The sequence below is a fragment of the Saccostrea cucullata genome, unplaced genomic scaffold (genome assembly GCF_032062105.1).
Source record: "Saccostrea cucullata isolate Sc308-1 unplaced genomic scaffold, CSIRO_AGI_Scuc_v1 ctg4903, whole genome shotgun sequence".
NCBI classification, from domain to species: Eukaryota; Metazoa; Mollusca; class Bivalvia; order Ostreida; family Ostreidae; genus Saccostrea; species Saccostrea cuccullata.
In genome coordinates, this window is record NW_026920674.1 from 1 (window position 1) to 23,075 (window position 23,075).

Below are 23,075 nucleotides of genomic sequence, written 5' to 3' on the forward strand. Positions count from 1 at the left end.
ATTTCTTTTTAATTTCAAAAAAAGTATTCTACTATACTTACAAATTTCACAATTCATATATTTAAAAAAAAAGAAGATATTTCAGTATACCTTGGGTAGCAATGTAGGAACGCTTTCCTTGGACATCCTATAATCGTAAATGGAAAACCAGAATCAGAAATTTTTCAATGGTTGATACGCTTACTATATACTAAGTGAAACAAATAAACAATATTTTTAAAAGTGAAAGAAAACGTACGCTAAATATATTTTAATATTCTCCCTTTCAAAATGCGTTTTATAATTATTTGGATTATGTATATATTATCTAAACAAACCTCTATATAGTTAGCATTGATGTAATCCCCTCCATTAGATGATGATTTTTTCAATACGACTCGAGAATGGTCATCTGAAGGTATTGTAAATTTTAAATGCAATGATTTTACAAAAATGAATGTTTGTGTTTCCAAAAAAATTGATGTCTTCGAATGCTCATGTTCTTACATGGAAACGTTGTTTTGTATCTATTTTTAGATTTATTTTCTGGTCGTTTCGCTTCTTCACATGGATGAAGTTCACCTTTTGGGATATCCTGTAAAAAACAAGTTTTGTAACAGTTTAAAAACCACCTTAAGCTTAATCATCATTTTCAGCGAATTAAATTACAAAAACTCGATCGGGTTTTGGATGACTCTAATTTTATAATTAGTAACAAGTATATTTCTCCATAACATACTTTCAGCTTTTATTAAATAATTCATTTTTGATGTTACAAAACTTATTGGATAGATTTACTTTAATAATCAGTTACCTGTATGTTTCTCTGCTACATGCTTTCAGATTTAATTAGTCTTACCTGATATTCATGTTGAAAGCCAGTATCCTCTGCGGCAGACATTTGAGATATAATGGCTGGTAAATTTTTCACTGGTATACACTTATTTGTCGGTGGCCCTCTCTTGGCACTCTCGTTTTCATCTTTTGAGTTATGAACAATGTCTGTATTATTTAGGTTGTCATCTGCAAAATAACGTACATGAATAATTTTTTGTACATTGCATTTCACTTTATTACCTTATGGTACTATATAAAATAAAACCACACAGTTATCCTGAAGACACGCACTAAATGCTTTTATTTTTTCAATGAAAGCTGCACAGAAAATTCTAAAGGATCAATTTAAATAATCAAATAATACTAAACACGATTATTTTTGCGTTTATCAGATGAAAATATTGATAAAGACTTGCTTTATTCTTTTAATGCACATTTAAATGTCTAATGGTCAAGTAGAAATTCCGAAGTTCAATTTTTTTCTTTTTTGCGATATACTTCCTAATAAAGTACCGGTGATACAAACATCAAAAATCCTAAAAATATAAAGCTGAGTAATATTAATTTGAGTTAAAATGAATAAGATTATCAGAACTTGCATGTATTTTAGTTTAGTTTATTCATCAAAATTTCACAATAAAGGGATTTTAAGTGACAAAAAAAGGTATAAAATGTGATTAATAAAGATTGTTGCAATTAAGTTTTTGAACACTATTAAAATTTTAAAATTAATTATGTTTTAGAAATTTATTAGTTGCATGATTTACAATCAAAATAGGTGTAAAATACAGCAATCCAGACATCCGTATATTTTGTATGAAAGAAAGATATGAAAGAAAAATGAAATAAATATATGAAATTAATCAGTATCCGAATTATAATAATCTTAAAGACCTTACGTTCTGACGAGGATTCCCTGTTCACTCTTTCTACGATAGAAATATGCTTCATGTTAAGTATATCTTTCTGTTTAGCTGAAGTCTCTGAAGATTTTCTTTTATATCTACAATGAAAACATATAAATCCATAATGCCAATATTCAGTATTAGTTTTTATTGAGTGAAAAAGAACAATCCCATGTAAAAAAAAAAAGTTGTAAATATTAGGCATTATCACTCAACGGACAACTTTGGCTCACAGAACCTTACGTACCGTATAAATAAAATAACCAAAACAACAATAATGATGACAACTGCTAACGGAATAACAACCCCAACAGCAGTTAGCGTATCTGATGAAGGAGAATTAGAAAGCTGATACGCTTGAACTATTCCTATAAGAAAAAAGAAAAAAAAGGCAAAATTTATTTAGCATTTCCATAAAGCAGCACTTCGGCATGCGAGAAAAAAGCCACCCTAAAGTTTCCTCAATTATTACGCAATTGTAAGTGGAATTACATATACTTTATGATTTTTGATAGTCAGAAAATAGAATAAATAGATAATGAATTGTGATTAGTAAAATCATTATAGTTGATGAATATGAAATACGTCTTTTCGAACCTTGATCGCATTTTTCGCCATAAGCTTCTTCTTTGCAACCAGACAAACAACTTCCGTTGAATCTGTCACATGTACGATTGACACAATATTCACTGCATGGGGTTTGGCAGTTTTCCCCATAGGTCAGAAAACATTCTTTGAAAAAAGGTTCATAAAAGATGATGAAATAAATGAAACTTCATGTAAAAAATTTAATACCGGTACTCCTATCAATAGAAATACACATTTGATAATAATATTAATACGTATCACGCGGACTTTACATTTGTACATGAGTGTTCATTATACTATAGTCATATGGCGTATGTTCATAACATAAAAATTATAGTGAACTTTTGCATTTGAAGTTATGTTGCAGTTTTTAATTCAAATTACAATTTCAAAGTTGATATTATTACAAGAATCATTTTGTTAGATTCAATATACATGATTTTGATGTACTAAAATATAAAGCATTGTCTTCTCTTTGTATCAATTTAGCTCGTACCTTCACTGCAATTTGAGCCCGTCCAACCCTCTGCGCAGATACAAGATCCGTCTGTGAATTGACATGTACTTATGCATCTCCGAGAGCAGTTACCCAGGCAATTTCTTCCAAAATGTCCAGGTAGACATGCTAATATTTTTCAAAGATGATAAAAACCAATTTATTGTAAGTTTTCTTTAGCACAGGGAAGAAAACATTATGTACAATAATGCCATATACATACGTTTTTTTTTTTTTTTTTTTTTTTTTTTTTTTATTTTATAAAATGAAATTCTGTATACAGGTTATTGTTCGCCTCCTTTTAAATTTCGCCCCTTTAGCCCTTCTTACAGTTGGGCGTATATAAAAAAAAGCAGGGCAATTTCAATTAACATCTTTTTAACACAAAAGATAACTGAGTAAATTTAAATCGGGACAAATTTGTTTGCAAATGTATAAGGGCAAATCTATCAATGGTCAATTCATTTATTGATTGTATGTCGTTTAACGTCCCCATCAAAATTTTTACAGTTATTTGGAGACGACACCACTTGCACGTGGTGAGCTACAAATTGTGTCCAATACTCAGTACTAAGCATAAGTGAGCAATGAGGTTTATTTTTCGTGCCAGCACCTACTTCGACACCTGACCTCGGTTTATACAGTCTCATCCGAAGAACCGGTGTACACGTCCATCAGTGGGATTCGATATCGTGACGAAACCTTACTTCGCGACTCTAAATCAGACGCTCTAACCATTGTCCTACGCGGGCTTAATTTTTTTTACATTGATTCTCTGTGTTTTGATAGGATGAGAACAATATCCAGAAAAAGTTAACACAGCGTTAATTTTTTTTCTATCAGAACTTCTTTCTTGACCTTGCTTATGGACTATTGTAAAAGCAACTGGAACAGGCCACAAACAGGACTGACAGTCAGAAGTATTGTGTTTATGTTACCGACGTATCACGAATTTTAAAAATCGATGCCAAATTCTCTACGTTCATAATACGACGCAAACCAGCGCAGATGATATTTTATATGATCGGGAAAAGAAACGCACACTGTACCTCAGACTCTTGCCTTTTTAGTATCATTCCTATTTTTACATTGTATATTCTTCCTCAATCTTTAGTCAAACCAAAGCAAATTGATGCATAGGTCGCCGATCTGCAATTTTAGCTCTAGAACGTTCTTGTTAATGTCATCTTGGATATGGATAAGGACGAATTAATCTCAAGTTTTCTCGTATTTACGATATTTCTGAACTTAAACAACATTCGATGAGTTTTTAGAAATTACTCATTGATTGTTTGGACAAATGTTGATAAGTTGAACTTGATCGACATTCATCTCGATTATGGGCGGCATAAACACCCCTTCTAATGTTATTGTGATTTAAATTCAAGACACGTGGTTTAGATTTACCTATTCAAAGGTTATAGGATAGAACAGGATTTATAGATAAAATTGGCAGTTAACAGGATTGCTATAGTCTGTTTCTTCTTAAAACATGTCCTGTGAAAAATGTGTTTCCAGACCTTTCTGAAAAACTTTCATGATTTTCAACAGAAATGGGTGGCAAAAGGGGGGGGGGTGTTAAATAAAATTGATACATCTTATCATAGTTTACCGCAAAAATTAAAGCTCAATAGCGACCGATACGCTAGTAAAAAAATTGTAATATCATTCACACTGACAAACCTTTGTTTGCCTTATATGGCTATCGCTATTAATGCGTACAGAGGATCATACTACGAGCAACTGACGAATTGATGATTGAATACGTTTACGCCAAGTACATATTTACATGATCATGTCAATGGAAAAAAAGTGCAAAAAAATGTTCTTATGAACAAAATGCAAACATTGGAAACTATGAAAGATAAAACGGGGCTCACGGGCGTTTTAATTTGTTGTTAACTACAGAAAATATGTTTTATATAATGTATACGTAGATAGTGTCAAGTATAACTATATTCGTGATCACGTGTGGTGGCCAGGGAATCTACCTGACAATTGTTTCACCGATAGTACAATAAAGGAAAGCGTAAAACCCCTGTAGTATTCGTAGTGACACATTATGAAATTCTCATTCAGCTGATTTGTCAGTTAAAGTCACATTGGTGCCTCATTTGTTAATCTGACGCTGAAAATATAGTCCCGGTTCCCATGCAAAATATTTGTCCAAAAAGAAATATTAATTCATGGCAGCAGAAAATTGTATTACTTATAATTTAAACTTGAATGAATTCAAGAGATACTTGAATGAATTCAAGAGAGATCTATTGAAGTAAAAAAATTGTACAGAATGATAATACTAGTATAAGGTTGTGAAAACTAAAACACAACATAACTTTTCTGTTTACCATGTCTCCACGTGCTAGTTACTGTAAACCAACTTTTTTTCGGGTGCGAGAAATTTTTGCGAAGTTCGCGAGGGCATCGTCATCGCGAATATTTCTCGCCGTTAATCGTTCCTTAAAATCTTTGTGTTTATATTAACAAGAGAACCAAAATAGGCTTTTTCGCGAAAATTAATCGTCGCGAACTAGTTAACCCCGGTAAATCGCGAAATAAAGTCGTCGCGAATAAAAGTAGGTTTACAGTACAGTGAAACCTGTCTAATCTGACATGCACTGGGAGACAAATTTTGTGTCGAAATATACAGGGTGTCGGATTGCACAGTGTTAAAAACATGGAAAATACTATAATGGGAAAGAAATTTATCGTCGGAATTCACAGTGTGTCGGATTATTCAGGTGTCGGATTAGACAGTTTTTACTGTACTTCCTTGCTACATTTCCGTGAATAATTTACTCTATCTCGCTGAAGTCTCGCTTACTCTCGCCAGAGCCACTGTCAGAGCTACTCTGAAATCATCGGGTTTTATGATTTGTAGAACACCGAAAAAGAAAAGGTTCCGAACACATTAGTAGGGGTGATAAAGTATTCCTACGTTGTACAGAATTAATCGATTGTATGGAGCCTCAAACAGAAATCATTTTAATATTTTCGTTTTTCGAATATAAAAGATTTTTTTTTGATTTAACAATATGTAAACTCATGACTTTTTACCTAAATTTCTTAAATTTTTTTCTCTTATTCAATTCGTGAGTACAAAGGCATGAGTTTACACGAGGCATGAGTTTACACGATAAATTCTAATAATAATAATAATTTTTTAAAAAATAAATAAAAAAAAAAATTTAATCCTATAATAATGTAAAATGTTTATTGAGTCTATTTATGATTCGATTTAAACACTTCGTTATGTTACATGTATGATTAATTCAACATCATATAATCAAGTAAATTAATTGTTTCAAATGCAAAAATCTTCAAGTTTATACATGCAAGCGGTAAGGAAGAGTTACTCCCTATCTTAAATCTATTTTCTTTGATAAAATAGATAATAAGTGATTTATATTAAATCAAGTTTTCCCTTACATTCATTGCATCTTTCTCCAATATATCCATCCTTGCATCCTTTTGGACAAACTCCGTTTATATGACTACATATTTCATCATTGAAACACTTCTGGCTGCAAAGTTCCTTGCATTGCGTCCCGAAGTATCCAGAGTTGCATTCTATGGACATTTCAGAGGATATATTCAAATACTTTTTATTTTCATCTTTATGATACATGTATAATTACCTTTTCTACACATTACCTTAAATATTTCTATCAATTAGATGTACCTGCGTTACATAAATTCCCTGTATATCCCGGATTACACCCAGCCTCACAGTGTCCAGTTTGTTTGTTACAGTGAACATCATTCAGACAGTGACCACTGCAGTTATATATACAACCTGGACCGTAGTTTCCATCTTTACATGCTGTTGATAATAAATTACACAATAAATTTTATCAAACTTTGTTTTATCAATAAAGAATAAGTATTTTTAAGCTGTTTCACATTTGGATATTTTACTTGAAAAAGACGTCAATGGTTATCTAACAACCAAAAAAAAAGTATAAAGTGATGATGAAAGCTTTTCTATCGTCAACTCTCCTTCACCTGCATACGGAGTTTATGTATTTCAGTTGATTTGATACGTAAGAGCATCACCTACATATGAGCAATTTCTGAACAAGGTAAGTTATAGACAATCAAATTGATGAGACAAGAATATCAATATCGTTTGAAGTCATCATTTCGTAAGTTTTATGACCAAATACAATTTATCATTGAATCAAATGCTGAGTGACATTTTTCATACTAATTGTGAGCCCATTATTTATACACTGAATTGACGGCGGACTTTTCTGTTTTTTCCCGATAATGACAAAGAGCACACGGTCGGCAGGGGATGCTCACTCCACCATGGCACCTAATCCAACCTATAATGTTTTCTAAGTCCGTGTTCGCTTTGTTCTTGTTTTGTTCTTGAATTCTGTTCGTTATCTCCATGTTTCATTGTAAAAACTTAAGATTAAAAGCTATCATCAATTTTTTAAAATGAATCCATTCATGTAAATTATTTGTGTTTCCTCTTAAACTTAGCAGCTATGTTTCTCGGTAATAGAAATGGAAAATTAACTTATGTAATAAAGGAAAACATCAAAATATCTGAATATAGCGATATAGGTAATATAGGGAAGATTAAACTTTTCTTAAATGCAAACACACTGGAAATATTATTCTGAAATATTAAAGTAGGCCATAATTAAAGACTTTTTATAAGTTTGGAAATCCCCAAGGTCAATATCAAAAGATCAAGATAATTGGTATCTAATGAAAGGTCTTGCCATAAAAAATACATCTGTGACATCAGCCCCAACCCTTCAAAAGTTATGAGTAAGATTAAAAATTTTAAAATGTAGGTCAAACTCAAAGGTCAAAGGATCAAAGGATATTACTATCAAATGAAAGTCTGCTCACACAGATTAAACATGTAGAGCATGAAAACACTAGCCCTAATTCTTAAAAAGTTATGGTCAATGTTTGCTTTTGAAAAAGTAACTCAAACTTCAAGGTTAAAGAGTCAAAGTTCTTGGTATCCAATGAAGGGTCTTTTAACAAGGATTACATATATATAGTATGAGATCACTAACCCTTAGCGTTCAAAAGGTATGGTCAAGGTTAAAGTTTTTTTCATAAGTACAAAAATCTTCAAGATCAAGGTAATTGGTATCCAATGAAATGTCTTGCGAAAAATATATATATATATATCTCAAAGGTCAAGGTCAAAGGATCAAAGGTCTTACTATCAAATGAAAGGTCTTGTCACAATGGTTTATATGTGAAGTATGAAAGCGGTAGCCCTAACCCATTAAAAGTTATGATCAAGGATTACTTTTTAAAAGTAGGTCAAACTTCAAGGTCAAGGTCACTTCGTTTACGGGGGCATAAAAATACTCAGAGTGCTATTATTCTTACGTTTTTTACATTGATTTCCCATCCATCCATTAGCACATCCATTGTCACAATGACCTGTTACGTGATTACATGTCTCCTTGTTTTTACAATAGCCGGAACATGGTTGTTTACAGTTGAGACCGTACCACCCCTTTTCACACTCTGGGAAAAAGAAGAACGAAATGCATTATTGTAAAATGAAAAGGTTAAATGCATAAAATATACTCTCTAAGAACATTAAATCGATAACCTGTCAGTTAATATTCATTGTTTAACGATAGTTTATGATAAATTATACAGTTAATAAATACTATTTGTGCACAGTGTTCCTGTCCATCCTGGAATACATTTCGGGCATGTTCCATTTAAAATGTTACATATTTTATTCTCGCAGTTGGCTGGACAATTCTTGTCACAATTTCTTCCATAATATGTTTTATTACAGCCTGATGAAAAAACCAAACAAATGTAAACTTTATACATATGTAAAAAACAGAAGTATACTCTGTTTTTCGAGAACTTCTATGAAAAATGTCTAAAGAAAACGCAGACCCCCCCCCCAGAAATTTCAATCAGCGCTAGTCAGTCGAAAGAAAAATGTACATAAAAATATTTGTTCTGCTTAATTTAAAAATCCCATTCATAAGAAAAACATTTAATACGAATTGGCTTTTCAGTTTAAAACGATACAGTTTAAAGTTTAAAGCTAAAAAGGTCAGTTTTCTGTCATTTAAAGTATTCATTCTTTTTTTTTAAATACAGGTGTATTTAAATTAAACTAGATATAACTGAAATGTTGGTCCTCTCAAAGGGTCCCGCTCACAGCAATATTAGGTAGATGAAAAGTAACTACAAAAATCACAAATGTTGCATATTCTCTATGAAAATTGTTGCATATCCTCTATCAAAATATTGAAGGAAAATCACAAATGTTCCATACCCTAGGTAATTTGGTAAAGTTCAAGGCTGACTGGACTTAAAATCAAGATCTAGTAAATGAAAAGGGCCTACAGATTTATCAAATTTGAGAAATAAATTTCTTTAATGATGCTTGATAATTTAATCTTAGTCAAATAAAGAACTTAGGGTCATAATTTACAAGTAGACAAGATGAAAAATCTTATTTTTAAGTGTAATTTTTAATGAATAATTTCCGGTACAGCCTAATAAAGAAAAAAAATCCAAACAAACATAAACTTTATACATAGGTAAAAATCAGAAATATACTCTTAGTATAGTTTTTTTTTTATAGAATTTCTATACAAAAAATGCCTTAAGAAAATGCAGAAAATAACAGAAACTTCAATCTGCACTAGTCGATCGAAAACGAAACGTACATACATGTAAAATATATGTTCTGATTAATTTAAAAATCCAATATATACGAAAAGAAAAACATTTAAAACGAATTGGCTTTTCAATGTAAAACGATACAGTTTAAAGTTTAGAGTTAAAAAAGACAGTCTTGCATACGAAGAGGGGAAAAAAAACAGAATCAGAAATTTAATTTCAACATCTTCAGGGTCATTGATACACTGATGAGAGATAACTCTGAATGAAATAAATGTCTTTTTTTCCTTTATAGATTTGCCAGGTTGAAGTATCTTTTTTGTACAGCTGTACAATTTTGCGTCCGCAAGCTGTGCTATAATTGTTTGCATTTTTCTTATAAAATACATTATTATTGAAAAATCATTAAGGTTCAAGCAACATGTTATGTGAGTGAGCAGAGGGTTTATGAACCTTAAGACTAGAATACTGAAAGTTCTCAAATGATCATACCTCTTGTAAATTTAAATGCGAATTGGGTGCATTTTTGTAGTTTTCAAAAAAAAAGCGGGAAAGAGAGAAATAAATAGATCTTTGTGTACCCATCGGGAATGCGAAATTTTATAATATTTGCATATCAAAATCTGCCCTCTATCTGTTTATATTTTTTTCTTTTTGCAGGAGTTAAAACATAAATAATAGTTAACTGTTGTTAAAAAGAAATCTTCACTTTAATTGAAACTAAAGGCTAAAAAGTGGCACTTACAGTCATGCATAATGTATGTGCCGTAAAGAACATGAAAGACCTAGTGCAAACTGCGGTTTTGTCCCTCAGGCACTAACCCATAGTTATAGTCTCAAAAGATAAGGTCTTTTGATGTGCATTTAAGATTGTTTACAATAAGTTTGTGCGATATCAAAACTAGCATACAAACTTAAGATAAAATGTCGACTTCATTATTCGAAAGTAAACAAAATGAAAGACAATATCTTTAAAGGTCTATATAGGCCCTTTGTCAGTGCAATGTAAAGCAAGTTAACTTCTTTATTGAAAAATACGGAACCAATTCTTCTATCCTTACATTAGCTTGATTTAAGGTCAATATTTAAATCATGGTAAATATTTCAGACTTTAATAGACAACATCATACGGTCATTGATGTTTTAAGGTAAAAATATTTGGCTACACGAAAAGTACAGTCCGAAAGACCTTTACAAAATAAACATATGTATATGCATAAAAAAATGTATATTTTACCTTCTACTCTAACCTCGCACAACTCAGTATATATCACTTTTTCGTATCCTGTGGGATAAATATATCCCCTCAAACGCGCATTGTAGAAGATGACATAACGCCCGTATCCGATACATAATGTCGTAAAATTTAATGGTGGTAACGATGGTCCGTCTTCGTAACAAAGCGAGGCATTGTCTCGATAACCAGATTCAGATAGGTACAAAGAAAATCCAGCAAAGCGACCCCTTTGTCGGTCCACTGCAAAAAGATTTCATTTAAAATTATAACTTCTCAAAAGCATTCTAATTCATTGTACAAAATTTTCTGCATGTCTCTTTAAATTCATATTTGAATATGATCTGTCGCATATGTTTCATATCTTTTTTTTTTCACTGACTAAAGGCGACAAAGGTCAATTTATAACTAAATTGTAAGGCACACGAAATAATTGACTGTCTACTATCGTTTACTTTCCTTATTTATTGAGTAATACATTATTTCTGCAATCCCGGGAATATGGTGATTACATATATATGTATACCTTCAACAAACATTGCTAAATCAGTGAGATGTGTTCGATTCTTAAAAGTGACTTATTTGTAAGATTTCCAAAATTTTAGAAGAAGAATTGATTGCTAAATAAGTACAATGAACTGTTGGAACCTTTGTTGAAATAATACCTTTTTAAAAAATGATATAAGGATTAAATGTTTCTTATTTCGTTCTTGATTGTAATGCAATATTAACTTGGATAAAAATGAGTGATTAATTCTACAGGTATGTTATTAAACGTCCTTTTTATTAGTATTTATTGTGCGGAAAAGTCATCGCATGACGGATGTTCAATTAAATAATAATAATAATAAAAAAAAAAAAAAAAAAAAAAGGAAAACACAAAACGCACAATAATCATAAAAGTAAATTTTTGTAAATATATGGAGTAATTGTTTTCATCCTATCCTGGGGCCCGTTTCACAAAACTATTTTAAGATTTGTCCTAAGACAGATCTTAAGATCTGACTTAAAACAATCATAAGATTTGTCACTGCTGTTTCACAAAACTGTCATAAGTTGCTGAAATCTTAAGACTTGTCTTAAGATATACCTCGTGCCACAATGTTATAGAGTATGTTATAAAAGACAAATTAAAACAAAAATATTCTTGTTCTTAGTTAAGTTTTCTTCAAATACATATTTGTATTTATATTTTAAATGTTGTAAATGAAAGTTTTTTTTAAAATATTGTAAAGGAGTTTATCGATCATAAATAAAATGTTAATTTTCTTAAGGTATAGCTATACTCAGTTGACTAAAAATTCCACTGATAAGAACAAAAAACCACTTATTGCACATTGTACACCTATGATTTTTGTGTTAAACTTCATTTTCAAATACATGTAACTAGGTCAATGACCTACTTTTCATGCTGGTATTTCTCGGAAAATACCTCAATTTTTCACACTATGTTCAATTTTTTTCTTAACTCACAAAATATTACAAGAAACACAACTCTTTTAATAATGAAATATTATAGCAACGGAACAGCGTTGTTTCATTTAAAAAACAATTAGAGTTTGGGTAATAACTTAATAAATATTACAGTCAGAATTTCCTCTGTTGTATTTATATTTTTTCCCCATTTTTAATCGAATATTTAAAATATCTGAATGATAAGAACTCTAAGAAACTTATAACCTCAGGTTACTTTTGTTGCCCTAATTCTCATGGTATTAATATTATATGGGGTCAATGATCAAATTATTGAGATATGTTGTCTGGAATGGTTTTTTTCTTCATATTTTTAAATTCCTTTATTTCATAGCATTCAATTATTTGAAATAATTTATAAGATTTAATACATATAATATTTGCAAAATGATGTTTAAAAATACATATAACCTTAACATTGTAATAAATATTGCAAAAATTTTTAATTTTGACAAACATGAAAAATTTAGTGCGAATTTCCTCTGCATTACCAAATAGTTATTTTGGTTCCTGTTTATTTTCTTCGAATAATAAAACATTTAATTTTTTAAGGGCGTCTTAAAATTGCAGAGCAGCAACTACAATTACAACGTGAACAACATACGCTTCACTTCTGTCAGCTTGGAATAGTTAGTAATGCTGCAAAAAACAGTCTATGATTAGGGAGAGTCGTGGCTGTTTGTCAAGTGTGCAGCCACGTTTTGATTTTGGTCCTGTAGTCGATTTTCTATGGCGAATTCCAGAAGTTAGTCTGGTGAACGGGTAGCCTACTAGTCGTTTTTTCTACTGCATGGGCATTTCTTTCTCCAGCCGGTAAACTATTTTCTTTTGTATATACTTTGTGGGTTTTGTTGTAAATTTACGGGTTTTGTGTCCGTTATTATTTGTAGTTTAAGTGAGTAGTGTTTAGGTCTTAGATAAAGTAATTATTGTTTCAGTGCAGAGGGGTTATGATAATAAACCTGGGGCGGCAGTAGGTTTTTGGACCTCAAGTGGGAGTTAGGTCGTGTGAAGAAGCGAGGGCTCGAGCACGTGCGTGACGCGGGGCGTGGTACCGGTGCGCAAGGACAGTGTTTATAGAGATTTGGTGTCGTTTCCGACTGAATTATAGGGACTGAATTCTTCAGTTTTCCAGTGGGAAACCTGTGAGTCCAGGGCTGGAATCAGAGGGGCAGTATGGAGGCCTGGTGGTGTAAAATACAATGAATAAAATAGCCAAAAGTCAAACCTCTCAATTCTGGTTTTACGAAATAAAGCATTAATAAGAATCCACAATAATTTTAACGGATTTGATATTTACAGATATTGCTTATTAAAGATTGATTTTTTTTTCTACGAGAACGAAACTAATTCAGTTTTGATTTTTCTTCTTGATTGTTTCAATTAAAGTTACAATTTATGGTTTGAAATCAACTGTTTATTGACAATTGATTGTGTTTAAAGTTAAATCTGTATTTCATTGTCAATATTATCTGGTTTTCAAATTAAATTCATATTTTGTTTTCTTTGTGACAAAGGGTTGTGAGAGTGAGTTTGTTTTGATAATTTCTTATTTTGTTTTTTTTTCTTTTATTTTGATAAATTCATTTTGTTTTGTTTATTCTACGGCTTATCGTTCCCTCTACTGCCCGCACAGAATCCAAAAGAACTTCATGACATAATGTGTTCAATTTACTACTTGTTTTCTATTCTTGGTGGTCATTACAATCACAAGATACAGAAAACATTTGATTTTCCTTTTATGAAAGTTACCAATATTTCATGAAAATTAAATCTCATGCACTAAAAGTTGGGTAATGTACAAATGGACAAAATATTTCTAATAATAAACATTAATGTATAGTTGGTTCCGAATCCATGCTTTCTATGATACAGAAATTGAAAACGTCACAATATTCCACGAATACACACACAAAAATACTCTAAGTTGTGGCGCAACTTAAAATCTAGAAAAAATCAATCGTTGGCGGATCTTGGTCCCGTCATAGTTTGGTCCTTGGTATAAGTAGTTGTCTGGTGGATTAAGTTGATATACACCAGGGTTTTGTGCTTGTGGTACCGGAACATTGTGATCAGCACACATTTTGTGGAGAACAACACAAGCAGTCACAATTTTACATGCTCTTGCTGATTGAAAGAGTAGCGTTCCACAAGAATGATCAATGCACCGAAAGCGCATTTTAAGCACATCGAAGCTTCTTTCAATAGGGTTTCTCGTCTTAGCATGCGCATCGTTGTACGCTAATTCACGGGGATTGCTTGGGTTGAGCACTGGTGTAATCAGATACTTTGTCAAAGGGTATGCACTGTCCCCATGCAACCAACCACTTCTGATACCCCTATTTTCAAAAAGATCACCTAGTGATGAATTTGTCCACACAAAAGCATCGTGTGATGACCCAGGCCACCTGACAACTATGGTAGTAAATTTTGTACTAGAATCACAGACTGCTAAACATTAATAGAATGAAATTTTTTCCTGTTCACAAACATATGCTCATCATTTTTCGGGGCTTTAATTGGTACATGCATTCCATCTATTGCTCCAATGACATTAGGGAAATTTTTAATGCGGAAAAAAACCAAGTATGGTGTTTTTGCTACTTCTGTCATCGAAAGGAAATTTAATATAATCAGAACATACATGTACTAGAGCTGATGATACAACATTTATTACTCTTGAAACACTGCCTTTGCTAATGCCAAGGAGATCCCCAGGGACGGTTTGAAAGTTCCTACTGGCTTAAACCTGAGTGCCATCATGATTTGCAGTGATGTAGGAAGATCATGACACCTGCTAGTAGCATGTGCTAGATGAGCATTAAGCTCTGCACATAAACTTAAAATTAAATGGCATGGAAGGCGGAACCTATGAATATTATCAGCATCAGGCATATAGTCCAATGGGTTGTTCCTATCTCTAATTTTTCTTAAGTTTCTTCTGTTTTGGCCAAAATATAGGCGGCCGCCATGTTAACTTTGGTCTTGAGACCTGTATCCGGTTGTCTTAAGATTAAGATAGATCTTAAGATTGAGTTTTGTGAAACAGCTATGGTAAAATCTTTAGATAATTTTCGGTCTTAAGACAGATTTTAGTCGTAAGATAGTTTTGTGAAACGGGCCCCTGATTGGCAAACTCTGACATGACTGAAGTGCGAAGAAAATAAGCACACGTGTTGGACATAGTTTAAAGCATATGTATAACAGGTATAACTGAAATAAACTGGATAGAAATTAAATAATATACTTAATTGAATTTCAAACTTTGTAGAAATACCGTTTTTAACGTATTCTCTAGCTAGATGCCTTACGGATTATTCAGAGACAACTTCTTAATATATTAAGTTTAAAAACAAAGACTGGCCTCGGGAGAGGAAAAATACTTATCATCTTTCCTTCTATTAATATTCAATATAGCATTATTTATTTTTAAAAAACTTTTTTCAAGCTTTAAATAATTCACTGGCATTTAATTCATACAGTAGAGGCAACGCGGATCCGGTATTTCCCGCGACCCGTAGCATAATTTGCTCTTCTTAACTAAACATTTGTTTTGTGTATTTTTATTTATACATTGTGGTGCCATAAGTGTTTCACATTTACACATTACTGAAGAAAAATCGAAACTATCTTGCAACCTCAATCCCTGTTTTCTATGATATTATATATCGTTCTCTAATTATTTTTGGATATAAGAAAATAGAAGTTATGTACGTCATTCGGGATTCCCCTGGTGCACGTGGGGCTATTTTTAGATACCCTAAGCAGGCGTAAACAATCATGGCTGCAAATCGTCGTGAAATGTCTTCAGCTCTAAAAGAACAGATCGTGCGTCTTAAAGATGAAGGTAGAAACAAACCTGAAATAAGCAAAAGTACGGGTTATCATCGCTTCGCAATCTCCAAGTTTTTGAAGAGATTTTCTGTACGGCCTGTAAGTGTCACGAATGACCATCGAAGCGGACTACCAAACCATACAATTGATAAGTCAGATCGCGTTTTGAACAAGTTGGTTATGTAAGATCGTAGGAAAAGTTTGATTGAATTAACATCAGAATTTAATAGATATATACCAAATCCACTGTCAAAACGATCAGTTCAGTGTAGATTGCATTTTTTGAATTAGAGCTGATTTCAATAGAGTTAACGGAATACGCTGTTTGTGACGTGCTAACGCTTTGCTTGTCGAGAGGTTTAAATACTACGGCACATTGTCACCACATCAAAGGAGTGGCCGAGATCGCCTCTAGCCCACGCTAAAGTCGGTCAGCTGCAATTCACATCACCGACGTTAAACGGTTTACAAAAGGGGACAGAGAGCACAAATTTTATTAAACAGTTGGAAGAGAGCATTATTTATATTACATATGTATATGCATTTTGTAATCAATAAAATTTTAGCGTTTCCCCTTGCCTTCCCTCTTTACCTATGCATAGAGAGGTGGCTCTATTTTTCAGCAGTATTAAATTGCAAAATCTCAGAATGCATGGGTTGGATTGATACGCGTAACCAATAAATGCAATGATCAATGACTTATGCACTACTTGATTTTTATACATGTACGCAAATATGAAAAAGATAAATTTTGCGATAGAATGAAATAATCGACCAATTTAAATATTCGTAATGGAATGAAAAAAAAATCATAAAATGCTTTCATTGATTAATTCTAGTTCAAGACATTTACATGTTACTATACTGGTAATATTCAAGAAAACGAGATCGAGTCTGTCTACTCCACTTTGTTTTACCCAACAAATTAGCTGTATGTTGCAGCTAACCGACTTTAGCGTAGGAGAGAAGCGATCTCGTCCACTTCCTTTGATGTGGTAACTATATGACGTAGTATTCAAACCTCTCGACAAGCAAAGCGTTAGCTCGTCACAAATAGCGTAATCAGGAAAGTCTATTGAAATCAGCTCTATAATAGTCGGAAAGGTACCAAGACTCTTACAATCTCGAAAGCGAACAGAGTAAAGCTTGTTGAATGGTGTCGTGATCACAAACACTGGTCTGTGGATCAAAATTGGAAAAAAGTCATATTTTCTGATGAAACCAAAGACATGTTTGGAATAGACCGTAAATTTTATGTCTGGAGAAAGGCCAATGAAAAAATGGAGACCGGAGTGCCTCGGATAACATTCAGTCTGTAATGATGGAGTCCGCCTATCTGTTTCGTTTTGGGGCTGTATCTGTTGTTCAGGAGTTGGCTAACTTACACCAACAGATGGAAATTTAAACATAGATAAGTACATTACACTTCTAAAGAATAATTTATGGCAAGTTGTTGCCAAACATTTTAGTAACAACCCCTGGATATTTCAAGACGATATCTGTCCTGCCCACATGTCAGCTAGGGCTATAGAATGGAAACAACAAAATAATATACCTTGTTTAAAGTGGCCATCTCAATCACCAGACCTAAATCTCATAGAAAATGTATGGAGATAAATTAAAATTAAACTTTCAAGGGAGCAAGATAACATCAAAACAAGACAAATACTTGTTGACTGTGTTCTGCAGATATGGACGTCCCTTACCCCAGTGTATATATAGGAATTAAACGAAACCTTACCAAACAGACTAAATTCTGTAATTAAAACTAAAGGTCATACCACCAATTACTAAAAAAAGAATGAACTTTGTAATCAACAATAGTAAGGTAAGTGGATTTTTTGTAACGTCGAATTTTAGCACTGAGCAAGATTGACGTCATGATAACGTGAAACACTTATGTCACCACACTATATATCATCCTTTGTTGTAAACCCATTTAATCACTTAACCCGTTAATTACATTATTTACAATTATTTCTTGATATTGGCAATATAGCAAAAGGGAAATAACTTTCAGCCGTTTCAATACTCTGTGGTAGATCTGGTTGCAATTGGTCCAGTGCTCCTTGAGAAAAAAAGTTACAGACAGACGGACGCCGGACAAAATGTGATCAGAAAAGCTCACTTGAGTCTTCCGTTTAGGTGAGCTAAAGAATATTATTCATTTATTGAACAAGATGTGTTTTTTGAAACACTATGCGCCCGGCGGCAACTAAGTTAAAAAACATATTTTTAGCATAAAGGTCACAGTCAAGGTCACATGGTCATTGATCTTGGTGTCATTTGAAAGAACTTATTTAATGGAGTATGCATACATGTACAAAATATGAAGTCTCTATCTTTCATTGTTCAATAGCGAATGTTCAAAAAAGCTATTTTTAGCATATAGGACACAGTCAAGGTCACAAGGTCATTGACATTGAAGCCATTTGAAAGAGGTTAATTAGTAGAGTACGCATACAAAATATGAAGTCTCTATCTTTTATGGTTCGAAAGTTATAGCGAAGGTTAATGTTTGCAGAAAAAAAAATATTTTTAGCATATAGATCACAGTCAAGGTCACAAGGTCATTGAAATTGCTGTCATTTGAAAGAACTTAATTAGTGGAGTATGCATACAAAGTATGAAGTCTATCTTTTATGGTTCAAAAGTTATAGCGAAGGTTAAAGTTTGCAGAAAAAAACTATTTTTAGCATATAGATCACAGTAAAGGTCACAAGGTCATTGACCTTGGTGTCATTTGAAAGAGCCTTATTAGTGGAGTATGCATACCAAATATGAAGTCTCAACCATTCATGGTTCAAAAGTTATAGTGAAGGTTAAAGTTTGCAGACAAACAGATAAACAGACAAACAGAAAGACACACAGACAGGACAAAAACAAAATACGCCTCGGATCTTTCGATCCGGGCGCATAATGATAGTGAGGGGAATATAATTTTTTTAAATTCAAGAAAAATCATATTCCCGAACATTCAGTCAATGAATTGTTTATTTTACCGAAATAAAAAAAAAACCTTTTATTAATTAAACATGAACGTTCAACCTCGCCCCCTCTCAGATTCACTTTCATTTTTTTTTTACCGCAAAGAGGTAAAGCCACGAACCATCATATTTGGCCTTGTGTTTTTCACAAAATTCTAGTTTCTATTCGTGGCTGGTATTATACGTTAATTATTACAGGACAACATACTTCTTTTCCTTGCATAACTCATTTTGTTAAATAACGCGCTGTTAGGCACGTGCGATCGTTTGAAGATTCGACGGTTTCATAAAAACGTTCAAAAATGCCGATTTTTCGACAGATTTTCCCTAAATTAAGTGTGGCCACAGTCAAGAACAACTTTCATACTTACCATATATATAAATATTGCTGCTACGAATCTACATGCTTAATATCATCGTTGTTCGCACGTGTGGCCAATATGAAATATGACTTTACATTTAAATTTTGATGTCACAAAGATTCACCAGTTTTGTTAAACATTCAGTAATATTTAGTTTATATAACAATAGTGGTATAAAAATTACACACAATATATTTTAAAAAATAGTCAGTAGTTCGTTTGAAAAAATATTTGTAGAGAGGCATGATCTTCTATTTATTTTATCTGAATTCAACACTCAAAAAACATATGTTACATTTCTCTTCGTCAATCTTTGAACATGACGTTAAAAGTAATACATATACGTCAATTGTGACGTCATAAAGACTGTAATTATATTACGCACGGTGCTCTTTCAAAAAACTGATTTTTTATGCGCCCGGATCGATAGATCCGAGGCGTATATTGTTTTTGTCCTGTCTGTCTGTCCGTCTGTCTCTTTGTTTGTTTGTCCCCAAACTTTAACCTTCGCTATAACTTTTGAACCATGAAAGATAGAGACTTCATATTTAGTATGCATACTCCACTAATTAAGCTCTTTCAAATGACACCAAGGTCAATGACCTTGTGACCTTGACTGTGACCTATATGCTAAAAATAGCTTTTTATGCGCCCGGATTGATAGATCCGAGGCGTATATTGTTTTTGTCCTGTCTGTCTGTCTGTCCGTCTGTCTGTCTGTCTGTTTGTTTGTCCCAAAACTTTAACTTTCGCCATAACTTTTGAACAATGAAAGAGAGAGACTTAATATTTGATATGCATACTCCACTAATTAAGTTCTTTCAAATGAAACCAAGGTCAATGACCTTGTGACCTTAACTGTGGCCTATATGCTAAAAATATATTTTTCCTGCAAAATTTAACCTTCGCCATAACTTTTGAACCATAAAAGATAGAGACTTCATATTTAGTATGCATATTCTACTAATCAAGTTCTTTCAAATGACACCAAGGTCAATAACCTTGTGACCTTGACTCTGACCTATATGCTAAAAATAGCTTTTTTCGAACTTTGTTGCTGTCGGGCGCATAGTGTTTCACAAACACATCTTGTTTTCAAGATGAATCACTTAGACTTTACTCGATGTCATCAAATTATTAACAGAGGTCTATTTCTATCATCACCAATTTCACCCCCTTTCAATCGCCTGTTTTCGTTTTAAAGCTGTACACTACCTTCGTTTTAAATAATTTAACTATAGGATACTATACTGTTATTCAAAAGACAAATCTTAATGCTGCTTTACATGATTACTAGATTACTAGCTTGTAAATACTTAAGTGAAACAGAATCGGATCTAGATTTTTTTTCAGAAGGGGGATTGAAGAGGAATAGAGTTGTTATAAGGTACGCTTACAGAAAGATAAAAAGATCCAGGGATGTAGTATCGTTTTAAAAGTGGGAGAGTCATCAGACTGGGAAAAATTATGGACTTAGTACCTGAAAGTTTTTGACAAAGGAAAGAGAATAAATCTAAAATCTCCGAACCCGTAAATCCAATTTTGTTTTCACACAATCGAATTTCTACATTTGTTACTACATGAGCACAACAAAAATTTGGGACTCTTTTTAGCAAATTCAAAGAATGGACCCCCCCCCCCCTTCTGGATCCACATCACTGTATAAACTGATAAACATGGAATATCATAATCACGTCTGATTAAGCAAAATTATATTGTGTTACCTTGCTTCTAAAATATTAATTAAAAAAAAGAAATAATGTACGAAATTGAAGGATTTTGATATTTAAATTGTCTGCAATTCCATAAAACAAAGTCTTGAACTTGGATGAGTATATGTCAATTTCAAGTTCCTTATTACGAGAGGTAGAGCCAGCACTGTTGCATATATTAGCCGTTATTTACATACGTTTATCAGCCATCGATCTATTTTACTTTTAAACAAAATCTTCTGAAATAATTTTATGCAGGTGTAGAAAAGTAAATTTTCATCCTGCTTCAAAAGCAAAAATCTTATTAATGATGCCGTGCTTAGCTTCGCACGGAGGGTATAGATGTATGTACATATGTATACTGATATTTTCATCAATATATATTTCAAACAATTATAATTCCATGTGGTAGAAATATAAAATACAGAAATATGTCAGCATATTGGTGTGTCTTAGAATTCAGTATTTAATAAATATTTTCGCAACGCCCCCTTTGCTTTAAATATTTACCTGTATAGGTTTTCCAAATATTTCATATTTCAATTTTTACAAGTGAAAAACTGACGAAGTGAAATAAATCTATTCAATAGTGTTTCGGGGGGTGGGCGTTTTCATTTATAAATACTTGCATAACTTGATTATTATGATCAAAAGGTAGGGTAATTTTCTCACAACATATCACAACAGCGGGGGTGATCTTTAATATTCTTTATTGTTAAAAAATATAACATAGATCTTTAACTGCATAACATATAACTAGCCTTGATCTACACTTGAACGGAATTACATATATTCCAGTTTCCGCTCAAATGGGGTATCAAACATTATATAAAATGACAACAGTTATTTCACACACGGGGTGTCCAAGAATATCAGACACACGGGGTGTCCAAGAATATCAGAATTATCTCGTGCATGTAATTTCGTTGCCTTCAGAGATCATAATTTTAAAATACGAGGGTTGTCCCGTAAAATCGTGGACAAAGCGTTTTTCTCGAAAAGTAATGGGCGCACTAAGCTGAAAATTTCAGTAATTGTTAATTTATCATATTTAAGTGCATGATAATTTTTTGATAAAATATCGGCAAAAATAAACATTTTATTATGCTTGAATGTGCATGGGGTAGTGTCCTACGGCGCACGGTCAAAAAACCAAGTTTTTATTAAAGAATACACAAGTTTGAAGTCAAAATAAAAGTTTTAAATACATAAGATTTGGATTAAAATTATCCTCATTCAATTCCACAATCAATTTTGTAGTCTTTGTAAAAATTTTAAGGCATTTGGTTAATTTTTGGCAGTTTCTCGAGCATTCGAAATGGGAAAGTGTTAAACGCAACATACGAAAAATGGCGACATTTTATGACGTTACGGTGCACCGGATAGCAGTTCAGTTTTAAATCAATGTTGTAATGACACCTTTAGAGACTTGAAATGACCATAGAAGAAAAAAAGATCATAAAAATGTCACCATATCTTAAGTATACAAATGAAATAGGAGTTTTCTTAGCGAAGTCTTTTTGATCGAGTCACTGGGGAGCACAAAACACACGGACGAACTCCTAATTTAATAGCAAAAGACGCTGTCACAGTAGACCGCCGATATGAAATTTTCTATTAGTTGAATGGTGGTGAGAATATTATCCGTAACTTACTAACAAATCTTCAGAAGATCGCATGAGGGTGCCAGTTGGTTCTTCGACTGTTTATGGAGACTAAGGAATATGTTTCAATGAAATTCCCAAATTTAAGTCGGACTCATCCAACTTCATTTTCAGCAAAGTTAAAACGTGATGCTGTTTTAGACACTTTGACGTTATAAACCTTTGGTTCCTGAGTAAATTAATTTTGAACAATGTACTTTGTGTTACAAATTGTTTTAAAGGAGAGGACGTTCTAAGTTTTTAAGAACTTGTGTCCAATCCTTTTGTTATAACATCAAAACAATAAAATATGTTCAAAATCAAAAAAATCCATGCGCCGTAAGGTCATACAATACATGGCATAAAATCTTATAATTTGTTTATTTATG

General features: G+C 32.5%; 1 protein-coding gene across 1 annotated transcript in view; it reads right to left on the reverse strand.

Moving 5' to 3' along the window:
* Positions 1–90: 90 nt before the first annotated feature.
* LOC134255397 (multiple epidermal growth factor-like domains protein 9) overlaps positions 91–23,075 on the reverse strand; it is a gene marked incomplete at its 3' end in the record, with an annotated part of 35,099 nt that continues 12,114 nt past the window's right edge. Inside the window, exons 3-15 of the mRNA XM_062737909.1 lie at positions 10,679–10,918; positions 8,463–8,597; positions 8,173–8,313; positions 6,488–6,628; positions 6,235–6,375; positions 2,806–2,934; positions 2,319–2,453; positions 1,969–2,089; positions 1,716–1,819; positions 839–1,002; positions 487–574; positions 318–391; positions 91–127 (exon numbers count right to left, since the gene is read on the reverse strand). Of these exons, the coding sequence (XP_062593893.1) occupies positions 91–127; positions 318–391; positions 487–574; positions 839–1,002; positions 1,716–1,819; positions 1,969–2,089; positions 2,319–2,453; positions 2,806–2,934; positions 6,235–6,375; positions 6,488–6,628; positions 8,173–8,313; positions 8,463–8,597; positions 10,679–10,918 (1,650 nt within the window). The remainder of the gene's footprint in view (positions 128–317; positions 392–486; positions 575–838; positions 1,003–1,715; positions 1,820–1,968; positions 2,090–2,318; positions 2,454–2,805; positions 2,935–6,234; positions 6,376–6,487; positions 6,629–8,172; positions 8,314–8,462; positions 8,598–10,678; positions 10,919–23,075) is intronic.